Source organism: Epinephelus lanceolatus, chromosome 2 (genome assembly GCF_041903045.1).
Source record: "Epinephelus lanceolatus isolate andai-2023 chromosome 2, ASM4190304v1, whole genome shotgun sequence".
NCBI classification, from domain to species: Eukaryota; Metazoa; Chordata; class Actinopteri; order Perciformes; family Serranidae; genus Epinephelus; species Epinephelus lanceolatus.
In genome coordinates, this window is record NC_135735.1 from 48,463,014 (window position 1) to 48,485,801 (window position 22,788).

Below are 22,788 nucleotides of genomic sequence, written 5' to 3' on the forward strand. Positions count from 1 at the left end.
TTATTAGTAAAGCGGCATTTTTTGAATAGAGTAGATGGAAAGCACAGGAATGAGTTGGTCTAAGAGATATATGCGTTATATATAAGTGTTTGCTGGTTGAGTTTATAGTAGCAAGGACATTGTATTATATTTTGCAAAATTACCCTGGCTGTCAATATTTGTAAATATATTTGTAAAATACAAGTATAACAGTTCACACAAACACACTGTTTGACTTGCTTCTACATTATTGTCGCCCAATATTATCTTTTTGTTCCCATTTTGGAACTTGGTTTGGGTTGTCTTCTGTTGTTTCAGCATTTGGTCTAAATGCCTTTTGTGTTTTTGTGTGGAGAACTCTGAGTTTATATTGTGGTGTTACGGCCTATTTCCACCAGATGCGTGTTGGTTGTGTCTCCGCTCCAGCACGGCAGCGGAGCCGATAGGATTCAATTCTAGTCAATGTGTGTGTTTCCACTGGCTGCGGCTGTGCTGCGTTCCAGCTCCGTCTCAGCTCCGGCACAGATACGATACGCAGGACTTCTATTTTTGCCGAACGCCGGAGCACAACGCAGTAATTCAGTACAGAGCAGATCATGCGGGGCAGGAAGTCGTGCACAGAAACAAAATAAAACATCCGGTTAATTTTCAAAATGAAGTACACAGTGTTCACAGTGGATCATATTTCCCTGCATTACACCTTGAAAACTACATAATGGGCAGAGGCAGGCCTGAAGTCAACAGGTCAGAGGTTTTCAGACGTCATTTTTCCCCGTTAACACCATGGACAAGGAGATATTAATCATGGCAGTGCACCGAGATGTCTTCGGCGGAGCTGCACCGCTCCGCACAGCAAACGCAGCCGGTGGGTATTGACGGACGGCGGAGCACGCAGCAGATAACCAGCGCTGCCGTTCCGCAACGGACACGCATCCAGTGGAAATCCGGCGTTACTTACATGAAGAAATTGTTTTGTTTGCTTGTTATGCTTTATTGTGTTGCAGTGTTATGTACAGAGTTGGGTAAGGGTTACAGTACTTTAAAAGTAATCAAAGTACTTCACTGCGTTACTTTTTTAAAAAGTAACCAGTTACTTTACTGTGTTACTCCCTGAGAAAAGTAACTCAAGCACTTTTAAAGTACTTTTGAGTATTCTACATTTCCTATTGGGCAATGGACCACAGGGCACTAAGCCTACATTTTTTTGTCTCCAAAATTAAAGTTATGGACCACTTGCCCTTCACTGAGATCCAATTCTCCCATCACAGCCGTCACTTTGACCAGTAGAAACACAGAACGATCTGCTGCCATAGACAACTGTATGACAACAACACCCCAGCGTTTTAATATTTCCTCTAGGGATGTTACCACACAGAGTAAAAGGGGGAAATGATGGTGTGAAACAGCAGAGGCACTTTGTCAACCCGCTGAGTTAAAGGGATAGTGCACCCAAAAATGAAAATTCAGCCATTATCTACTCACCCATATGCCGATGGAGGCCCTGGTGAAGTTTTAGACTCCTCACATCCCTTGAGGAGATCGGCGAGGGGAGCGGCTAGCACATCTAATGGCAGACGGCGCCCCAGACTAACGTCCACGAACACAAAATTGAATCCACATAGTATCTCCATACTGCTCATCTGTAGTGATCCAAGTGTCCTGAAGCCGCGACATAAAAAGTTGTTTCGAAAAACGTCATATGAACTCTGTTTTTAGCCTTACCGTAGCCTGTAGCTCTGACTGCTTCTCTGTGCTCCGCGTTCACGTGTGCGCGCCTGCGCGAGACCAGCGAAAGCATGAGCTTTGCTTACCTGTGTTTACATCACGTGACACGTGCACCGCAGGGGGAGACAACAGTAACCACAGTAGCTAAAAGATAGTTTGCACTAGGGTCTTTTACAGCCCAACATGTCTGAAGACTTTGAAACTGAGGAAGAACAGCATTTCTTTGTTGAGTCGTATTTGTTTGAGCCTGGACAGAACTCAGGCTACTGGACAAAGCAGCCGCTGCAGCTCATGAGCCTAACCCTCAGCCAGCCGCAGAATACCGGAGTTGAGCACTGGAAACCTGGTGGTGTAGTTGTTTCAAATGCAAAGCAATGCCAACGGATGAGGAAAGTCTTTGCTGCTCAGACTGGGAATTGGCGATGCCTGCACTTGAGTTTTTCGAAACAACTTTTTATGTCGCGGCTTCAGGACACTTGGATCACTACAGATGAGCATGTTGGAGATATTTTGTGGATTCAATTTTGTGTTCTTGGACGTTAGTCTGGGACGCCGTCTGCCATTAGGTGTGCTAGCCGCTCCCCCCGCCGATCTCCGCAAGGGATGTGAGGACTCTAAAACTTCACCAGGGCCTCCATCGACATATGAGTGAGTAGATAACGGCTGAATTTTCATTTTTGGGTGCACTATCCCTTTAATGTTACTGTCATTAGCATCAAGCTAGCAAACAATGTTACGTCCTCACGGTTGGACATAAAGTAATAACATTAGCAAATAGTGGCGGGGCTTTTACTCGCCACAACTGCAGAGGTTCCCAGCTTCACTTGAAACAGACTACATTATAGACGGTCCGTTATTTATTAATCCCTCCGTATCTTTATATTTTTACTTTTTATCCGCTCCTGTTGTCTTTATAAAGTTAACACATTGCGTCGTCATTTCAAACTCAACACTTCCTGATTTTCCTTCAAATAAAAAGCCCCTTATAACCTCGGCTGAGAGAATCCCTCCATTTTCTAAATAGGCTTTTATTGTGAAACATTTCTAAGAACTTGGTTGTGGAGGATACAGTAGCTTGAATGTTTGCCTACAATACTTAAAATGAAGCTCCTGCCATCTGCTGACGCTTTTTGGTGACTACAACAATCGGCTGGCACATGAACAGACACAGTGACTGAAATAATAGTAAAAGTAATAAAAACAGGACAAGAATAACCCGATGACAGGAAAGACGACTGGGGATAATTGGTGAGTATCATCGTGTAGTGTGTCATGTCTGTCGGCCAAGTCACGGCATGATTTTATGACTCCACAATCGCGTAATGTGACATAGTGACTTTCAGAACAGGTAGAAAATTCGTGTCGTGTGTACCAGGCATAATGCAAGTCCTCAGTCTGACCTGTCTGTCAGCGAGTCCTCCTCCACCTTATTTTAGACTCCACCGTAGACAACGGCAGCATTTCTTCTACCACCTAGCGAGCCACAAGCTTCGTGGCTTCTTTCGGACTGATAGGTATAACGTTGTCTCCGTTATTAGAACCAAAAGACAGTCGTTGCTGTTTCAGAGCTGAAGGACCAGCGTTCTAAAAGTAACGGAAGTAACTGATGGCTTGTAGAAAATGTACTCAGGTATTTGATTACTCAAACAGCAAACTAACGCGTTAGGTTACTCGTTACTGCAAAAAGTAATCAAATACCCAACTCTGGTTATGTATTGTCACGTAATGTACTGTATAATTTTATGTATATGTATCTGACCCCAAGAAGAATAGCTGTGGCATTGCTGCAGCTAATGGGGATCCTAATAAACTAAACTAAACTAAACATGACAAAGCATGTCACAGCCTGCTTTTTGCTCCCCTGCTCTCCCAGTGTTTTTCAACTCTCCCACCTCTGCTTCACTCTACCTGCCAGACACTCCCACCTGATCACCCCACTCCACTCACCTGCCTCCACAGCTGCAGCTCATCAGCCAATCAGCCCAGTATATAAGCCTCTCCAGCACACGCACACTTTTTGCCAAATTGTTCTTTGCCCACATGCAATACTTTCCAGCACTCCTAACCTGCCTGATCTCCGGTTGCTGACCCTGCCTTTGACCTGCCTGCATTGTCTGTTTCCCAGTAAACTCACCGGCCCTCTGTCCCGACCCCAAGTCCCGCCTCAGTGTCTCTGTTTTAAGTCTGCCTGTGGCTGTATGGTGTTTTCCTGCAACGACGCTACAGCAAGAGTGTTCCCACCTGCTCGCCAGTTGCCTACTGCAGCTCAGAGACTGTACAGGAGATGCCACACACTACCTTGTTTGTGTGTTCTCATTTCACCCACCTGTAGGCTCCTCAATCCATTGCCTGGCCTCTACTTACCTCCTGCTTGTCCCTCGTTGGCTCGTCTGCCTGTCTTGTCTGCTCACCTGGTCCCGACTTCTCCACTTGGTCCTGACTTCCCTGCTGCTCATCCCTTGTCAGCTCTGCTGCTTCGCTGGACTACTCTTTTGATTCAGGCCCCCGCGTGTTCTGGGGCCACACCATCAGTAAGCCCCTCTCTGTCACCTCTGCCTGCCACCAGACTGAACTATTTGGGTCCGAGGACTCGTGTCCTCATTCTCAGTCCCGCTTTCACCCTGTCTGTTCCCTGGCCCCTGAACCCAGAGACTGTGTGTGTTGGCTCTGAGCCTGAAGAACGAACTGTTCCCTGAATATCTTCGTCAGCTCAAGTTCCTGTTTGCTCTTTGTATAATAAAGGTCATTATCAAACCTCACGCTGTGCCTGTGTGCTGCATCTGGGTTCAACATATACCCATTACAAAGCAAGTAGAACTGCACTGAGATAACATAAATGATTTTCCAAGCAGCATCGAAACCTGTCTCTCCAGTCTTGCATGGTAACATAGTGTAGGTTAACGGTTCTCTTACCTTGGACTTTGACCTGGTTCGATGTGCAGGTAGGGCAGGGCAACAGGGTGAACTCTTCAGCCTGGTGCATGGAATAGTCAGTACTGGCCACCACTATCTGATCCCCAGACCCCCAGCCATCTGGTTGGTCGGCCAGCTCCAGGATGCTGCTGTTGGACAACATGTCGATAGAGATGGAGGCCTGTGGACGAACTAGAGGAGGAGACAGTGAGAGTGAGAGCTTGTAAAAAGCAGCAAAGCTGACATGCATACTATAATAACACATTATCATTTATTAGTTAATGATATTGTGAATTAATCTGACCTATAGAGGTCAGGTATCAAACTCTCAACCCTGACTGGGAATATCTGAGAAAACAGCTGTTTCAGGAAGATCGCCTAAAACTTGGAGGTGCTGACCCCCTTCGTGCCACTTGCCTCTCTGCTGCAAACCATCCCAGTGCACACTGGAATTACAGGTCAATAAAGCCAGAAGGGGCTGGAGGGAAGAGATCAACAACAGGCAGAGATGGAATCAAGAGGTCAGCATACCAGATACTCTCTACCCCTCGGTTGAGCCAAGATTCTGTCTGTGCTATTCATAAACACTATCAGCATTAAAGGGATACTTTGACTTTTAACCAGCTTTGTATTTATCGATAAAGCCAGAGGAAACAGATCAATTAACTAAACTTCAAAAATGCCTTAAAGACATAAAAAACTGGATGAGCTCCAATTTCCTTATGTTAAATTCAGACAAAACTGAAGTTTGTTCTTGGCCCCAAACACCTCAGAAATTCTGTCTGATAATACAGTTTCTCTGGATGGCATTGCTTGGAGTAATATTTGACCAAGATTTGTCATTTAACTCCCATTTAAAACAAACCTCACGGACTGTGTTTTTTCATCTGCATAATATTGCGAAAATTAGGCCTATCCTGTCCCAAAAAGATGCAGAAAAATTGGTCCACGCTTTTGTTACCTCTAGGCTGGATTACTGTAATTCCCTATTATCAGGTAGCTCTAAGTCTTCAAAAACTCTCCAGCTAATTCAGCAGCACCTGTACTGACAGGAACTAAGAAACAAGATCACATTTCTCCTGTTTTAGCTTCTCTGCACTGGCTTCCTGTAAAATCCAGAATTGAATTTAAAATCCTACTCCTAACTTACAAAGCTTTAAATGGTCAGGCTCCGTCATATCTTAGAGAGCTCATAGTGCCTTATTATCCCACCAGAACACTGCGCCCTGAGAATGCAGGGTTACTCGTGGTCCCTAATGTCTCCAAAAGTAGATCAGGAGCCAGAGTCTTCAGCTATCAGGCTCCTCTCCTGTGGAATCATCTTCCTGTTGCGGTCCGGGAGGCAGACACCGTCTCCACATTTAAGACTAGACTTAAGACTTTCCTTTTTGATAAAGCTTATAGTTAGGGCTGGCTCAGGCTTGCCTTGTACCAGCCCCTAGTTAGGCTGACATATGCCTAGTCTGCCAGGGGACCTCCCATAATACACCAAGCACCTTCTCTCCTTCTCTCTCTCTCTCTCTCTCTCCTTTGCTAACACTCATGTCTTCTTACTGCATCTTGCTAACTCAGCTCTACTACATGTTACTAACTTGGCTTCTTCTCTGGAGCCTTTGTGCTCCACTGTCTTGCAGGTTAACTCGTATTGCAGCAGTGCCTGGATGGTGTGATGTGTGTGGTTGTGCTGCTGCCGTGGTACTGCCAAATGCCTCCTGCTGCTGCTGTTATCATTAGTCATACTTCTACTATTATTATACACATGATTATTGTCACATATGTATACTATCATATATTAAAGGCGCTGTATGTAAGAATGTGGCCAAAACGGTTACTGCACTCAAATTCAAAATACTGCCGCGAGTTGTGTCCGCCCCTCCTCCCCTACAGATTCGAGGTTGCTGGACAGCGGCACGCTGGAGACTGATTTGTTTGCCCACGGGCGGCTGCCGTGGCAGGGCCGCGTCGCCCCGTCCATCTTCGGTTTTCCAGCGGACCATTCGAGCAAGTCCGGCTTCACTGCTGCTGCAGCTGCCGGGATACAGCTGAGGAGGAGCCAGCTGCTAATGCTATGTACCGGGACACTGCTAATGCTGCTTGCCGTGCTGCTGTAGCTCAGTCGTAACTGTAACTGATGCTGAGACTCTACTGACTGCGTGACTGGTAGACGGCGGTGGGTGGCGCAACAGGCCAAAACACAAATTCAAAACATAAACATGATTTGCAGACCATAATTTTTTTTTTTTTAAATGCGAATATTCTGGCTCAACTATTGTTGTCGGTGAGATCAGTATGTTATATGAACATTATTGCTTAGTCTCTGTGACATATTAGGATGATTTTACGACTATTTGCTTTAGATTTCTTACATATAGCTCCTTTAATATATACCAACAAGATATTGTACCACAATAGCTGTAATTATTATTATATTATTTCTTAAATTAATGTTGTTGTAAGCTACTGTCACGACTGTCTGTCCTGCATCTCTCTCTGTCTCTCTTTATGTATCATTTTGTATACAGATTACTGTATACTGTATTTATTATGTTGATGTGTTCTGTACGACATCTATTACAAGTCTGTCCGTCCTACAAGAGGGATCCCTCCTCAGTTGCTCTTCCTGAGGTTTCTACCATTTTTTTTCCCTGTTAAAGAGGGTTTCTTGGGGAGTTTTTCCTTATCCGCTGTGAGGGTCCAAAGGACAGAGGGATGTCGTATGCTGTAAAGCCCTGTGAGGCAAATTGTTATTTGTGATATTGGGCTTTATAAATAAAATTGATTGATTGACTGATTGTATTATAACAATGTGGTTAGTATGTGTGAATTAACTGTGGTAAACGTCCCTCTGTCTGACCAGTACCTAGATATCCATGCTCATCAAATTTTCGCTGGATCTTGAGCCATTGCTCAAACTATACATTGTACTTCCACATTTCCATATGCCCGCCACCACAGAAACAAAGAGCGTAAAAGCCGATAGAGACAGACCAGAATTATGGTCTTCCAGAAATGACCCAGGTATCAGGGAAACCCAAACAGGTTCCTGCTGGGCTCCAGTGACATAAAACATACACATATACATATATTTGGGACTAAAAATGACTTTGAAATTTCAATCTTGCCGTTCATGATCTAAGAGACAAGGGAAGGAGAGCTTTCTTTGCTATAAAAAAATCTTCAAACAGATATACCTGTTAGAATCTGGCTCAAAATATTCCAATCTATAATCCAACCAACATTACTGTATGGTAGTGAAGTGTGGGCTCCTCTTGTAAATCAAGACTTTGAAAAATGGGACAAACACCCAACTGAAGCTCTACCCACTGACATTTGCAAGAGTATACTCAGAGTCCACAGGAACACCCCTAACAATGGATGCCGAGCTAAACTCTGCCAATATGTCCTTTTAATTAGAATATAAAAAAGATCAATTCTACAAACGCGTAAAAACAAATGACCCCAACTCCTACCATCACAAAGCTCTTCATTGCCAAGAGGAGAACATAAAGAGGAGTCCCCTCAGCCAATTGGTCCTGAGGCTTACCTCCTCTAACAGCGCAAGGCGTCTGGACAATATTCACACAATCCAGCCCAGCCAAACTGTAGCTAAAGAGAAAGAAAATTATCAACGATGAGACATCTACTACAAAAACCCAAAACGAACTTCAGTGCTATTTGGCCCTAAACAGACAGTACACGATGGCAAACTATCTAACCACTGTGAGAAAAGTGTCAGCGCCATAGAAGCAGTAAGATATGTCAGTGCATGTCACAGCCGAAGAGACAACCAACACAACAACGCAGCAGTAAGATACATCTGCAAGGCACAACCCTGGCAGATCACCAAACCCGCAAGGAATGTGCTTGACCTTCTGCTGAAAATATCAACATTTTCTATCACCAAGATACAGCGAGGGACATACTCATAAATCCTCTCCACAAAACATGCATAGACTGCATAGTAAAAACTGCAATGAACCCTCCATCATCTTGAAAGGGTAAAGGGCTAAAAAGAATCCACGTTGTTTCTCCCAAATCTAAGAATCAACATGGAATCTCCTTTGCAGCAGTGTGATATCCCTAAAACTAGTATCATCAGTTAGTGTAAACTGGAACAATTTTATGAATATGCTTTTCAGTTTTTTAAATATTAAATGAATAAACCATTTTTGATATTATTGCTCTCTCTATGCTATCCTGTGTTTTAATGTGAGACTAAAAGAGAGACATTAGAAACTGGGACAGGGTTTGATATTTTCATGCAGAATATTCACAATTTGTGATAGGATGCTTTTTTTCTGTAGTTGTTACCAAAGGCCGACTTGATTACAGAATAAACCTTTTCTTTATTTTATTTATTTTTTCGGCTGCAAATGGATCACAGAGTGTCAGAGTTAATTCTGAGTCCCCCAGAAAGAGTTGGTTTCATGGACAGTGGCCAGAGGAGGATCTGACTAGTGATTAGGGTTAGGTTGGTGTGAAAATTTTTCACACCAGACCTCACTGGTATGTTGGATTTTACCAGGTGACCTACTTGACTCAGCAGCCACTCCCGAGTGGAACATAATGCCACTGTGTCCAAACAGAAAACTAGTGTCTGACTATGACCAGGGTATATGCAGAAATTCTGAAGTTAAATTGAATACTTTTTACCTTTTTATTTTAAGACCTCATTGCACCTTCAAGTTCTGGCTGGTAACATCAGCGACACACTTGTATATATTACACAAATTGTAAGACAGCAAGACTGAACAATCTAAGTTTGTGATAATTCCTCATTAATGCAGTATAACCCAGATATGTGTGTGGGAGGAATGCAAGAGAGTGAAAGAACTGAATAAATAATGTGAATAATGTGTTCAAACCAGGCACGAATAAAACAAATTGCGCGAGTGAATTACATGTAAAATCAATGTAAAGACGCAAACAGACACGATTTCCTGCTGGGTGGCGCATTTGGCACAATGGACGTGTTGGACACGATGGGAATTGTGCAAAATACGTAACTTAAGCGAGTAGCTCAATTTCGTGTCATACGCTTATTCATGAGAGTTGAAAAATCTGAACTTCAGTGGCCTATTTGCGCCACAGTAGCCAAGCTGCATTGAGATCCTTCGGAGACGTGTGATGCCTAGGACTGGTGGCGGAAAATCATTCATTGATTCAGTGATTTCACGCGCGTATGACACAAGTTATTCACGCGTATGAAAAAAAAGCAGAAAAATATATCAGCATTTAAACTCGTGTGAGTGACATGACATGAAGAGTTGCATCGCATTTGGTGTGAACACATTAGCCTTTCGACACATAGAACAATATGCCTAATATTGTGTTCACACCAAACATGATGCAAGTCTTTGCACGGTTATTCCAATCACACGTATATTGCTCTGTCTCTGTTTGCTTCTGTGTCTGTGCATGTGTTTGTTTGTCTTGCTCTGTGTTTACACACAAATGACAAATATGTGGAAGCATGGGTCACATATTTTATCATTTATTATGATCAGATAATTTTGTATCATATCTAATTTAGCCTTTATATAGTTCATAATACATTATCAGTTAGCTTTCCTGCCAGAATCGCTGGGCTGGGGCTCATGACCCCTGAGCTCAGGAATGGTTACCACCAAGCCCACTATCCATCATCTGGCTCAGCATGGTGGAGTGAGGCGTATCTCCGGTCTGTTTTAGCAGGAGAACAGTGATGTGTTGGAGGTCTTCCTGAAGAATGTGAGCAATGGTGCCTTTACCTAACAACAACAACAACAACAACAAGCATGCTAAGAGGAAGACCATGACTACCATGGATATGGCTTATGCTCTGAAGAGGCAAGGATGCACTCTTTGGTGGATAAATCAAAAAACTGTTGGTAATTATTATCCAAAAATCTGGTCTGCATAATGTACGTTTATATTTAAATTGTCTTGGCAACATATTGTATAAGTCACACAATATATTTACATATTATTGCTATTTAGTATGCAATTAATTAATTTATTTATTTATTTGACATATTTCTTGCCGGACATTTTTATTTTCATCTGCCAGACAACTACATGTGATACTGGCTAAAAGCCTAAATATACCAGCTATTGTAAACTCTGACTGACACACACACACACACACACACACGCTTATGACATTTGCATTCAAGATTGTTTAATACTTATGGCCTTAATTTTCATTTAATTGATTTCTCAGCTTTTAATACTATTTAAGACCCCATGGACACCCCAGTGACATTGTAACATAACAACACATAACATTGGAGCTTTCTGTCCACACTGAATTCATTAAATATGGATCTCTGTTACATGATGGTCATGTAAATATCAGCTGTGTGCTTGAGATCAGACTGGAGACGTAACCATTTGAAAGACGGGTGAGTAGCCTACTTGCTATCTTCCTATATTTGTAATGTTACTTTGTAACACAGGAAAGACAAATTTTATAATGCAATACTTACTGAAAATAACGATGACTATAGCCAACAGCAAGTAATCTAGCTTGTTAAAAGCAATGAGCATTTACCTTACCAGGAAATTTCAGCTTCCTGGCGATCTCCCTGCAGCCAGCTGCCACCTTGTTTGGGTTGATGTAGTGAAATAAAAAGGTATTGTATAGATAATTTTTCAGTTCAACTTCATGAATCAGACCTTCCTCAACTATTGTGGCGTTTGATGAAAGTTCAGCTCAGTGGTGCTTGCAGCCAGTTAGGACACCTCTTTCATCAGCTTTAAATTCAATCACACAGAAATCATTTTGCAGGTTGCAAATTGAGAGGCACACTGCACTGTTGTTGTTTTTTTTAATTCAATGCCTCTAGTAAAAAAAAGTATGTATTTGTCAATGTATACTGCATACAAATATGCTGTCAAAAAACTCAATACAAACTGTATACAAACTGTACAAACTAAAAAAAAGGCCTGCTGTGCCTTTTTATTGTTGCCAGGCAACCACCCCATCACCTCATTACCTTAACCTTCCCGTGTAATCAATCTACCTTTTTTTTTTTTTTTTTTAATTTCACAGTAATAAGTAGCTATTTTCTAAAATGGACAGGCAGAGGGTACTTACTGTAGCTCTGGTTGAGGGTGAGAGGCTATCAGCAAATAGTTTGTGGGCACAGGGAAACAAAGATCTGTGTGGATACATGAGTCCCGAAAAAAGATGGTGAATCATGGGGAGTACTACCAACTGGTCCAGGAGCTTTGCCTCCGTGATGACCATTTCAAGTACTGCGCTTACATGCTTCCACACCTGCTGTTTTATATTGAGATTGTGCTAACAGTGATTTGTAAGGTCATACAGCTTTAGGTATCAAGCAACTGCTACCACCAGTTTCTCCTCCATTGTTTACCAACTGCAAACTTGTTGTTGTAACCACTACAGAAGGTCTACCTCTTAAATCATCTGACTGGACAATGGGAAAAAAGCAGAGATGATGTGGGGCACTACTCCACAGGTTTTTAACTCGAGGAGTTCAGAGCGCTCTGGCAAAAACACCAGGCGCCTAGAGCGTAGAAACACAAGGCACGTAGCAATGCAAAAACAGCAAGCAATTAAAGCTGCAAGCAGCTGTGATTGGGCCCTCGCTCTCCAGCGCCGCCGCGGGGGGCCAGCAGCAAGCATCACTGAAGCAGTTATGTGAAAACTCAGAGTAAGTTAACCCGGACGTGGTGTGATGTTTCATCTTCCTACTCCAAGAAAATCCCTAATGGGAGGGGTTTTTGAAAATTTCAAGGGGGCGCTATAGAGGCATTTTGTCCCCCCCATGGTTGACGCCCCTATCAGATGTAAGCCGCCATTCTTGACCTGTGTATCAATTTCGTGAGGATATGAGGTCGCTGAAGCCATAAAAAAGCCAAACGTATTTGGTGGCGAGGACGGCGTCATAGCAGCCACGCCCCTTGACATAGAGAAAAGCTTTTAATAACTTTTAATCAGCATGGTCTCAGGGGCTGAGGCTGCCGAGCAACCAGGGGCTGCGGGGAGACCCAGAGCCGGCATGGATTGGTGGTGTAAATGTGGGGCTTACTGGCCACTTTATTAGGTACACCTGTGCAATCTAATACAATCCAATACAACAGCTCTGCCACACATTCTACGTTTACAAAGCTTTTACATTTTCATCTTTTGTCAGAAAGGTGATTATTCTACTTTATTGTTGAGGTCGTAGTGGGTGGTGTTGGTGTACTGGAGTGCAATATATTTAAAAGTGTTCCTAATATTTTGTCCCCCTCAATTAGACAAAATTAGGAGACCACCCCAGTACACCACCACCATTCACTATGACCTCAATAATAAACAAAGTAGAATCATCACTTTCTAGATGATGTCAACAATAACCAAAAATTTATAAGCTTCGGGGGAAAAATCATGGTATAGTCGTTTTACTGGATTGCATTCGATAACACAGTTGTACACAAAGTGGCCAGTGACTGTATGTTACATACATACCGTATTTATTTAACAAAAAAATAGTTTGGGACCAGGCTACAAATAGGGGCAGGCTACTATTTGTAGGAGGCATTCAATAAAAGAAAAAAAAAATCACAGCCAAATTTGAAAATACAAATACTGTATTTGTTTTAATTTAAACAGCAGAAATATTTATGTAAACTTGTCTTTACAGTAAAAATGTATATTTTCTATATAATATTACAAATAAAGTACTGTATTATTTAGAGTAACAAACTTTACTTTAACAATAAAAATAGTTTTTGGTGTTTTTGTAAATCACCACTATTTACTATTGACTACACCAGAGTGTACTAGTTCTCCTGCCTTGAAACAGTGAATCATCTCATCCTCTGTCCCATCTGCAGCCACCGTGATGCCACACACCTTCCAAGACAACATGCCACAAATTAATTTTAAAACTAGGCTACATACATAATTGTGACTTTTTATCTCACATTTTTGATTAGGAATGGCGATTTTTTTTCCATTACTGGCGAAAATGGGCTTCCATAGATAAAGATGGTTACGGTAAAAATATCAGTGCCAGAGGCGGTCCTGGCTAGTTTCACACCCTGGGCGAACCATCCCTCGGCACCCCCTGCCCCACCCCCCACGGTATGATACCAGTGAAAGTATCACGGTGTTCTGAGTAGTATCACGATACCATGGCAAGAATGAGGCAGATGTGCCTTTTGTCATTTATAAAAAGATAAATCACTTTTCTATAATACATCACTGATATTTCAAAGGAATAAATTACTTATTGACTTATACTTACAAAACAGCATCAAGAAGTGATTAACATAGGGGGGATCAAAAAAAATAAAAAAATAAAAAAAATCAATCAGCCACCCTCCTCCCCTGACAAGTAAAGAACAGTCCCTCCATAAGTAAAGAACAGTCCCTAAAGTGCGGTGAGGTTTGTGGGCCGTTATCTAGGGTGACTATATTTTGATTTCCAAAAAAGAGGACACTCGGTCGGCCACGACATAGCCAACTAATATATTTAAAATTTATATGTATGGATAGAAAATTCAGTTATATTACAAAATAATATCTCTCAAAGACAGAAATTCAGATGGGCCTCTATAGGGGACACACACTAGAGTGTGGCGATCCAAGCCCAACGGTACCCGACGAGTCGGGCCGGGTTTGGTCAAAAATGTAGAGATACATTTTTGACCAAACCTGGCCGGTATTCGGGCTCGGGTCGGATTCGGTCAGCTTTCAGTAAAAATGTAGTGTAAAAATAAATAAAATCCTATTGTCTGTCCTGTTTATTGCTTGGGCACTGTTATTTATGTGACAACATCTTAACATAACACACACAGACACACATTGGCTGTTTGTTTCTACCTCTCTCCTGGCTGGTAGTCTCGGACCTCCAGCCGCCCGCCTCCGCCTTGATTAAACGCTGAAAATAATATAAAAGAGGGAGACAGGTTTTTCCTATTTTATCTTATTTTGTTTTATGTCTCCTTCTCCTCTCGCTGGAAGTGTCGGACCTCCCGCCTCCCGCTTCCGTCTCAAACACGGAGGTCTTACTCTCCACTGAGCACCCACGGCGCACGCCCGGCCTGTTAACCCTATGGGCCCTAGGCGTTTTTGGGGTATTTTTACTGCCTTTACTTTTAAGCTCATATCACAGTCATTATAAAGGCTACATACACATGCTATATCTTGTTTTTTTCAGGACAATCTGGGCTAACCAGATTTGCCATCATTTTATGTCCTTCCATGTGCCTGTATTTTATATTAATTTTTATATCAATGAAAAAAACAAATCTGTGTGACTAAATTCTTACATTTTTACATGTATCTCACCATAGCAAGTTGGAAGTTGACATATTCTGCCATATATGAAGAGGGGAGACTCTCTGGAATCTAGCAATATAAGAACCGTGATGGTGGGACATTCTGTCACTTCACAGTTGTCCAAAACATGTGGTTTGTGCCAGGCGGACATGATTGCCAGTATTTTTTCATTATTGCAAGAAATTCCATTGACTCATTCACAAGTCAAAAATGTGTTTTATCTGAAAGAAACATGCAATTTTTACATCTAAGATAATAGAAAAATAGTCAACCAAGTGCAATGATGTCCTCCAAGATAATATTTGCCACTTTGTTTGCAGTAAACAAAGTTTGTTGTTGTTTTTCAGTTTCAGTTATATATTGGGGGGGCATGTCCCCCTCAATGTATATGGTGACTACTGCCCTGTCAGCATGCATAATTAGGCTACAGTTGTCTGGGTGCGCAAAGGTGAAGTGGCTGGTCTTGTCATACAAAGTTTGATGGAGTGTCAACTGGACAATATGGAGATATTTGCATCTTGAAAGCCGGACTACAAATGTGGATAGACAGGGAGAAACACATGCAAGCCTAAGACGTGATAAGATACGATATTCCTCACTATATGAAGTGACTGATAACAAGATCTGTATAATGGGTTGTAAAGAAATTCGTCAGGTTTTTATGTTGTAGACAATTAATCTGGATTTATAGCATGATGGGATGACAGCACAATGATGTGTGTGGTATCATTGGAAAGCTCTGCTCCTGCGCTTTCATGTGATATGCGTGGCATTTCTGTGCGAGCCTGCATTCATGAGTAATCCATCCAAGAGTAATGTGTGTGCAGAGCTGTATGAAAGCTCTGTTATACATAATTTTAGTGTAACTTTATCATTTTTTTTCACTGTGAAAACATTGGACTACTGAGTGCTTGGTCCAGAGTCCTGCACTGGGTCGAGTACCCGTGGATACCCAACGGGTACCCGCAAAAACAGCTGATTTGCGGGTGGTTTTTAAAAAAAACATTTTTTCCTGGGTTCAGATCTGGGTGGAAAAAATAACATGCGGGTCAGATTGCGGGTTTTAGATAAACACATCAGTCATTAGTTCGGTAAACTACAGATAACTATCTTGGTCATTATTTACTCTCTGAGGATCGCCTCCGCTATTTCGCAATGGTCATTGGTTCAGCTGTTTACACGCGTTTCACCATCTAATAACACAATTTGTGATTGGACAACAGAATCTACATGGCTGCCACCATCTAACAAGCGCCGCTTCCAAAACAGTAAATAATTATTTAGGTATTTGAGAAATAAGTGGATAAAACGTACAACTATCACTTTATAATGTTTCTGAAGTGTTTCCTGATGGATTACTTCTCTCCTCGATGGATTCTAAAAACACGTGACGGCTCGTAACTGCTGAATGTCACTCTGGACAGAAAGTAAGTCTATTATTACACATGTAAAGTTCCTTTACATAGATTAAAAGTTTAAAAGCATTAAACGTAACAAACGAGTGCTTTTACACTCGTATGGGAGAAGAACACAGAGGGTTGATGATGGAGCTGAAGTCAGGTTTTTATTGTGAGAGCTGCTTCATTCAGGTCGTTGTTTACTCACTGGCACCTTAACTGTGGCGATATGCTGTTCAATATTCAGCCAATATGACCCAAAATGATTACTTTAAATCCGGGTTACGGGTCGGGCTGCGGGTCGTGTTTCAACGGGTCGGACCGGGTTGCGGTACTAATTGGCCTGATGCACGGGTTTGCGGTTCGGGTGCGGGTTTGTATGTCGCCGGGTCGGGTCGGGGCGGACCTTGAAAACTGGACCCGTGCAGGACTCTGGCTTGGTCTTGTCAGAAAGCTATGATTCCGCTGTTTCACGTGATATGCGTGGCTTCTCGCTATGACGCACGGTCGCGGAGAAAATCCACAGAGAAGAACAGATGTGAATTTGGACGCACTATGCGTCGTTCGGGCCCATAGGGGAGCCTGTAACCGTAACAACTGTGTGACACAAACTCAATGCTTTGATCATTAAATAATGTCGGGCTCGGTTCGGGTTCGGACAGAAATATGCGGCCCGTGCCGCACTCTAACACACACACACACACACACACACACACACAAACACAAACACACGGAAAACCGGACATTATCAGTTTATAAAAAAAAAAACCCGGACGCCCCGGACGGGACGTGAAAAGTGGACATATCCGCGCAAAAGAGGACGTTTAGTCAGCCTAACGTCGTTACCTAACACAAAGTGAAATGTTAACGGCTCGTTTCTCCTCTGACATGCCACATACCTGTGTGCCGCCACTGCTCGGTTGTCCAGGTACTACTGGGCAGTCATAACACCAACAAAAGAGGAAATTACTGGACCTGGAGTTGGACTTCTGTCGCCAGTAAGACGTTATCTTGCGTTTGTCAGCTGCTCTCATGTTCCCTCATTTTGTGAAGGTTTTGTTGCCATCCTCTGTCAACCAGGCGTCATATGCCTCGCGGCGTATTCCCCCGACATTTGTTCGGAATATTTCAAAACTTCTAGCTTTAAATGAACACTGAAGTTGCGTCTTGTCGCCATCTTATCCGTTTACAATCAGCTGAGAGTGTGCAACTGCGCATGTGCCTGGATGATGTGTGTGTGGATATGCTCTCTGTGTCTGTGTGTGTGTGTAATCCGGGTCCAGAGCTCTATAAATGCCAAAACGGCAAATAAACACGTCCGGTTTATAAAAGAGGCTGGCGTTTATATATTAAATTTTTTTTAGACCCGGTTACTAAAAGAGACCGGCTGCTAATAAACCTCCATTTTGTGCGCTGAGCAGTAGGCAGCTCTGTCCCACCGATCTCAAAACAGCAGGAATTTACAATTAAAGGTAATGTAGGCCTACCTACTCATATGACTATAGGGATTACGGCAATAGGCGAATTTGCCAAAATGTCAAACTATCCCTTTATATGTAACATCACTTTCTTTTCATATTAGCCTTTGAGAAACTCATTAAAAATGTGTTTTTAATAATTGGGTGAAAATGAAATTTAAAAACAGTCCCATGATTGCTCTTCACTTTGGTTTTATTCATATTCCACATATTAAACAAAATAAAAGTTTTCTCAGTCGCTATTTCAGCTTGAGTAGCTTTCACCACCAACAGATGCTGATTACCACACATCTAGTCTCCTAAAATCCTGTTGAGTAGATGAACATGTTTGGAGTAGACCACTGGTGGTAGAGACTTTTTTGTGCGTCTGGGCAACTTACACATATGTACACATTTTCATCTTCCTACTCCAAAAAAAACCCTATGGGGAGGGTTTTTTGAAAATTTCAACAGGGCGCTATAGAAGCATTTTGTCCCCCCCGACCCCCCCCCCCCCCCCATGGGCGACACCCCTATCAGATGCAAGAGCTCGCCATTCTTGACCTGTGTATCAATTTTCATGAGGATATGAGGTCGCTGAAGCCATCAAAAAGCCAAACGCATTTGATGGCGAGGGCGGCGCCATAGCGGCCACGCCCCTTGACATACACAAACGCTTTTAATAACTTTTGATCAGCATGGTCTCAGGGTGATCTGTACCAAATCTGAAGTTGATTGGACAAAATCTGTAGGAGGAGTTCGTCAAAATACAAGGTGTCGAAATCACAAAATCACCACCAAAATGAAAAGTTTAAATCAAAATGGCCGACTTCCTGTTTGGAGTAGACCATTGGTGGCAGAGACTTTTTTGTGCATCTGGGCAACATACACATATGTACACATTTTCATCTTCCTACTCCAAAAAAACACCTATGGGGAGGGGTTTTTGAAAATTTCAAGGGGGCGCTATAGAGGCATTTTGTCCCCCCATGGGCGACACCCCTATCAGATGTAAGAGCTCGCCATTCTTGACCTGTGTATCAATTTTCATGAGGATATGAGATCGTTGAAGCCATCAAAAAGCCAAACGTATTTAGTGGCGAGGGATCAATAGTCGCCACGCCGCCACATTGACACCATTAGACGTAACTTCACAGCGTTCATAAGGTAGCTTCACCAACTTGTTCTGCATGCATTAGAAGTGGAATGAAGTTGATGTGGTCAAGTTTGTGTCATCAGTATAAAGACTGGTCACTTCCTGTTACCACCAGGGGGCGCTATGAGTAAGGTGGGATATTAACATATCGGGGCGTTCGGGGCGGAGCCATCATCATGTCCAGCAAGTTTGAAGCTGCTGAGATCAAGTATGTGGGCAGGAGAGCCGTTCAAAATTCGATGGCGAGAATACGAAAAGTCGCTAAACTTTGTCACACCCTAGCGGCCACGCCCCCTGACATAGAGAAAAGCTTTTAATAACTTTTGATCAGCATGTTCTCAGGATGATCTGTACCAACTTTGAAGTTGATCACACGAAATCCCTAGGAGGAGTTTGTTCAAATATGTCAAAAATTCAAATCAAAATGGCCGACTTCCTGCTGGGTTTACGGCATGGGTCCAAGAAGATTTTTTGTGCGTCTTGGCATGTTCTATGTGCCTACCAATTTTCTTTTTTTTCTTTTTTTTGCTATGTCGCCATTTGGCCCCGTCCACATAGAACACTGCCGAAATATCAAATTTTTCGCCTGACCAAACGCGTGTGCCAAATTTGATGAGTTTTGGAATCTAGGAAAGGGGCGAAATTGGGGGTTAAATGTTCGTAGTAATAATAATAATAATAATAATAAATAATAATAAACAGCGCGATTACAATAGGGTCCTCACGGACGACTTCGTTGTCGCTCGGGCCCTAAAAAGCTTCTTTCTCATTAAAAGCAATTACAGAAAGCAGCCTCCAGCTGCTAAAGTGCTTCCTGTGTGATTGGGGCCTTACTCTGCCATACCTCCTCTTGTCGCCCAAAAAAATCCACATGAACTTTCAAGTAAACATACACAATGTGGGTCGCTCTGCCCTGTAATGAAATTTGATGCCCTTCATGTTGCCAACACCACCCTGGGCTTGACAGTAAAATGCACATGGCCTCTCAGACAGCGGTGGCTCTGTTAGTCCATTTATAAGCACAATATGATAATAATTACACTGTCATGTTCATGATTTAGCGTTGTAACACCGTCAGCATAGGTTGCTGATGTAGACTACTTTTTAATTTGCCAAAGAGTACTATAATGACAGTGTCAGTTCAGCCAGTTTGCATAAAAAAAGCTCGTACATCAGACAGGACTGGCTAAGCTGGAAATCCACCCAACTACTACTAGTGGTACCTGAAGCATGATAGCCCACTGAGAGTGAAATAATATAATGGCTAAGCTGGATGTGTCTTATTAAAAAGTAAAAGACTACTGAGAGTCTCTTTTCAACTATGTTAAGATTGTCTTTGCTCTTGATAATGTCCACAAGGGTCAGCAGTACGTAGGGAAAAATTACAAGCAGACCATGCTGACCAATCACAGTTCTTGTGGTCCCAACGTGGTATCTTGGTGGCAGCCATAGAACTCGTTGATCTCCCTCTTTTTCTCTCTGTCCTCTCTCTCTCCATGCTTACCACGGTTCCAACATTGACAGACATATTGCTTCAAAAGACATGCCATCTCAGCATTACCTAATGTTTGAATGAGAATTAAATTGATAAATTCATTTTAAATTTCTTCCATATCTTAAAGTTCTGACACTTTGTCTTTATTGAATGCACTTCTTTGTGCAACTTTATGAACATTTAATGCAACATTTCAGAAGTTGTATTCCATCATATGTCATCCAGTTGTGTAAGAATATGTTTACTAGAATAAACCTTGGCCTTAAATCACATGCCTAAACTCAGAATAAAGACATAGAGCGATATAGCTAGACTTAAGTGGGTGCGTACGGTTGATCTATGACACATGTGGTGCGTGTGAAGTAATTGGACAGTGATGCAAATGGGTTGTACCCAGTGTCAACCATGTCAAAAGATCCCAGTCCCTAACACTCTTCACATAACACACAAATAGACACACAGAAGAGGGACAAGCCCAGACAGAGGGCCTAGATATCTGAGCATGGTTGGAGCAGTGCCTGTAATCCCTGGCTATGTGCCAGTGTTTCCCTGACGTGGACTCCATGCATTCCAACCCTAACAGCCTACTTACATACAACACACTCTCTGGATCACAGCCAATGTGTTTGTGTCTGTATATCTACAGACACTGATCAGTCCATGCTATACTTGCAAGGGCCATCAATCTGAAGTGAACATTGTCAAAGTTTACCTTCTCCTGTTTTTCAGAAAAGGCACTGAAGTCGGAAATATCATGCAGATACTCAGACATATTCTGTAATACAGACAAACATTGACACTAAGTTGTGAATGTACCCAGTTTTCCACAGAGGAAGCGGACCCTGTAGTTGCGACAAAGGCCATGAGCCTGGTCCTTGTTGAGGCAGACAAAGCCGTAGTCCTTGTCATTCTTGTGAATCACATCTCCGGTCTGGTTGGCTGGTATGCCACCATGTGTTTCAGCCTGGACAAGGGAAAAATGAACAACAAAAATTAATGGAGGGTACAGTGTGCGAAAACGCCAAAATAGTATTTTGTGACACAGTAATAGTTGCAATAAGAAAGCCATGATGCATTGCATTTTCTAAATGCAGAGCTATTCAGCTGTCACACATATGTAAATTGAGTAAACTGAATGCAGTTCAATTGTAGGCTAAGGGTCGGCTGCAAGTCTAATGTAAATAGCATTGAAATAAACTGTAAAAAGCAACTGATTTCCAGCTACAATTAGCTAAGGCTAAAATTAATACATTTCTGAAAATTATTTTATGCCAACGATACACTTAGAATTTGTGTTTTCATACAATCAAATGGCAAAAAAGGACAGTCCAGTAAGAAAACAAGAGAATGTAATGATTGACAGATTGTAAGAGAGTTGAAAAGGAGATGTAGTGGAGCAAATTATTATTATTAAGTTATACTCTTGTACAGCAGCCATAAAAAAAGAGCAGCTGGAGTCCACAGTAGCTATTTTTTATGGTAATGGTATGGAAGTTGGAGGCCGCGTGACCTGGCACTACTACCTATCTGCATAGAAGGCTAACAGCTGCTACTTTATGGTGCCAGGCTGGATCCATATCCACTGGTAGCAGCCATGTCATGCCCCAGCAACACCGTAATGGCAAGTTGGCTCTATGCTGATGATCAGCTGACAAAACTGGACACAGGAGCTGCCGGAGGTGGCAGCTCCTCTTCAGTACACCACCATTTCAACATCATTGTTGCTATGTGAGTTTAAAGTTATTATTCTTCAGGTTTTCATGAAATCAAGCCCCTTGTTTGATATTATTTAAGTTTTTTGGTGGCAAAGTTTGGCATTTCCGCTGTGCTTTCAAATTTCCCTTTACATGCATGAAGGATTCTCAGCAAAACAATACAGCTGTTATCTCATAACAGCTTCACTGTTCAGTGTTATATGATTTACAGTATACAGCCAGTGAGCAAGTGAACTGTAACCATAGAATAAATCAACTGTATCCAGGAGTTTTCATTGATTATATAAAAGTAAAGTGTCAGTAAGCGATGCTAGCAGAGCTCCTCTGAGTTGTGCATTACTGACATTTTACAACTGAACCTCCTTTACACGGCTGATGTTACTTGGAAAGTTGTTGATTAAACAAAGTCTGTCTAAATCCTGCCCAGACTAAATCCCAGCATCCTAAATTGACGTTTACAAAATACTACATGATACTATACAAAGTATTGTAGAAAACCATCAAACGAAAGCTGTGATGTATTGCAGAGCCATTCAGCTGTCACACATATCTAATTTCCTTTATTTATTTGAATGCTGGTGTATTTTAGGCTAAGTGTGTATTGCAAGTGTAATATAAATAGCATTAGAATATACCAGTATACTGGTTCAGAAAATATGGACATTCACAAAT

General features: G+C 42.2%; 1 protein-coding gene across 2 annotated transcripts in view; it reads right to left on the reverse strand.

The window, feature by feature from the left end:
- cemip (cell migration inducing hyaluronidase 1) overlaps nt 1-22,788 on the reverse strand; it is a 383,014-nt gene that overhangs the window by 144,412 nt on the left and 215,814 nt on the right. For both annotated transcript variants that reach the window (XM_033622351.2, XM_078162221.1), the window contains exons 10-11: nt 21,218-21,365; nt 4,618-4,809 (exon numbers count right to left, since the gene is read on the reverse strand). In XM_033622351.2, coding sequence (XP_033478242.2) covers nt 4,618-4,809; nt 21,218-21,365 — 340 coding nt within the window. The remainder of the gene's footprint in view (nt 1-4,617; nt 4,810-21,217; nt 21,366-22,788) is intronic.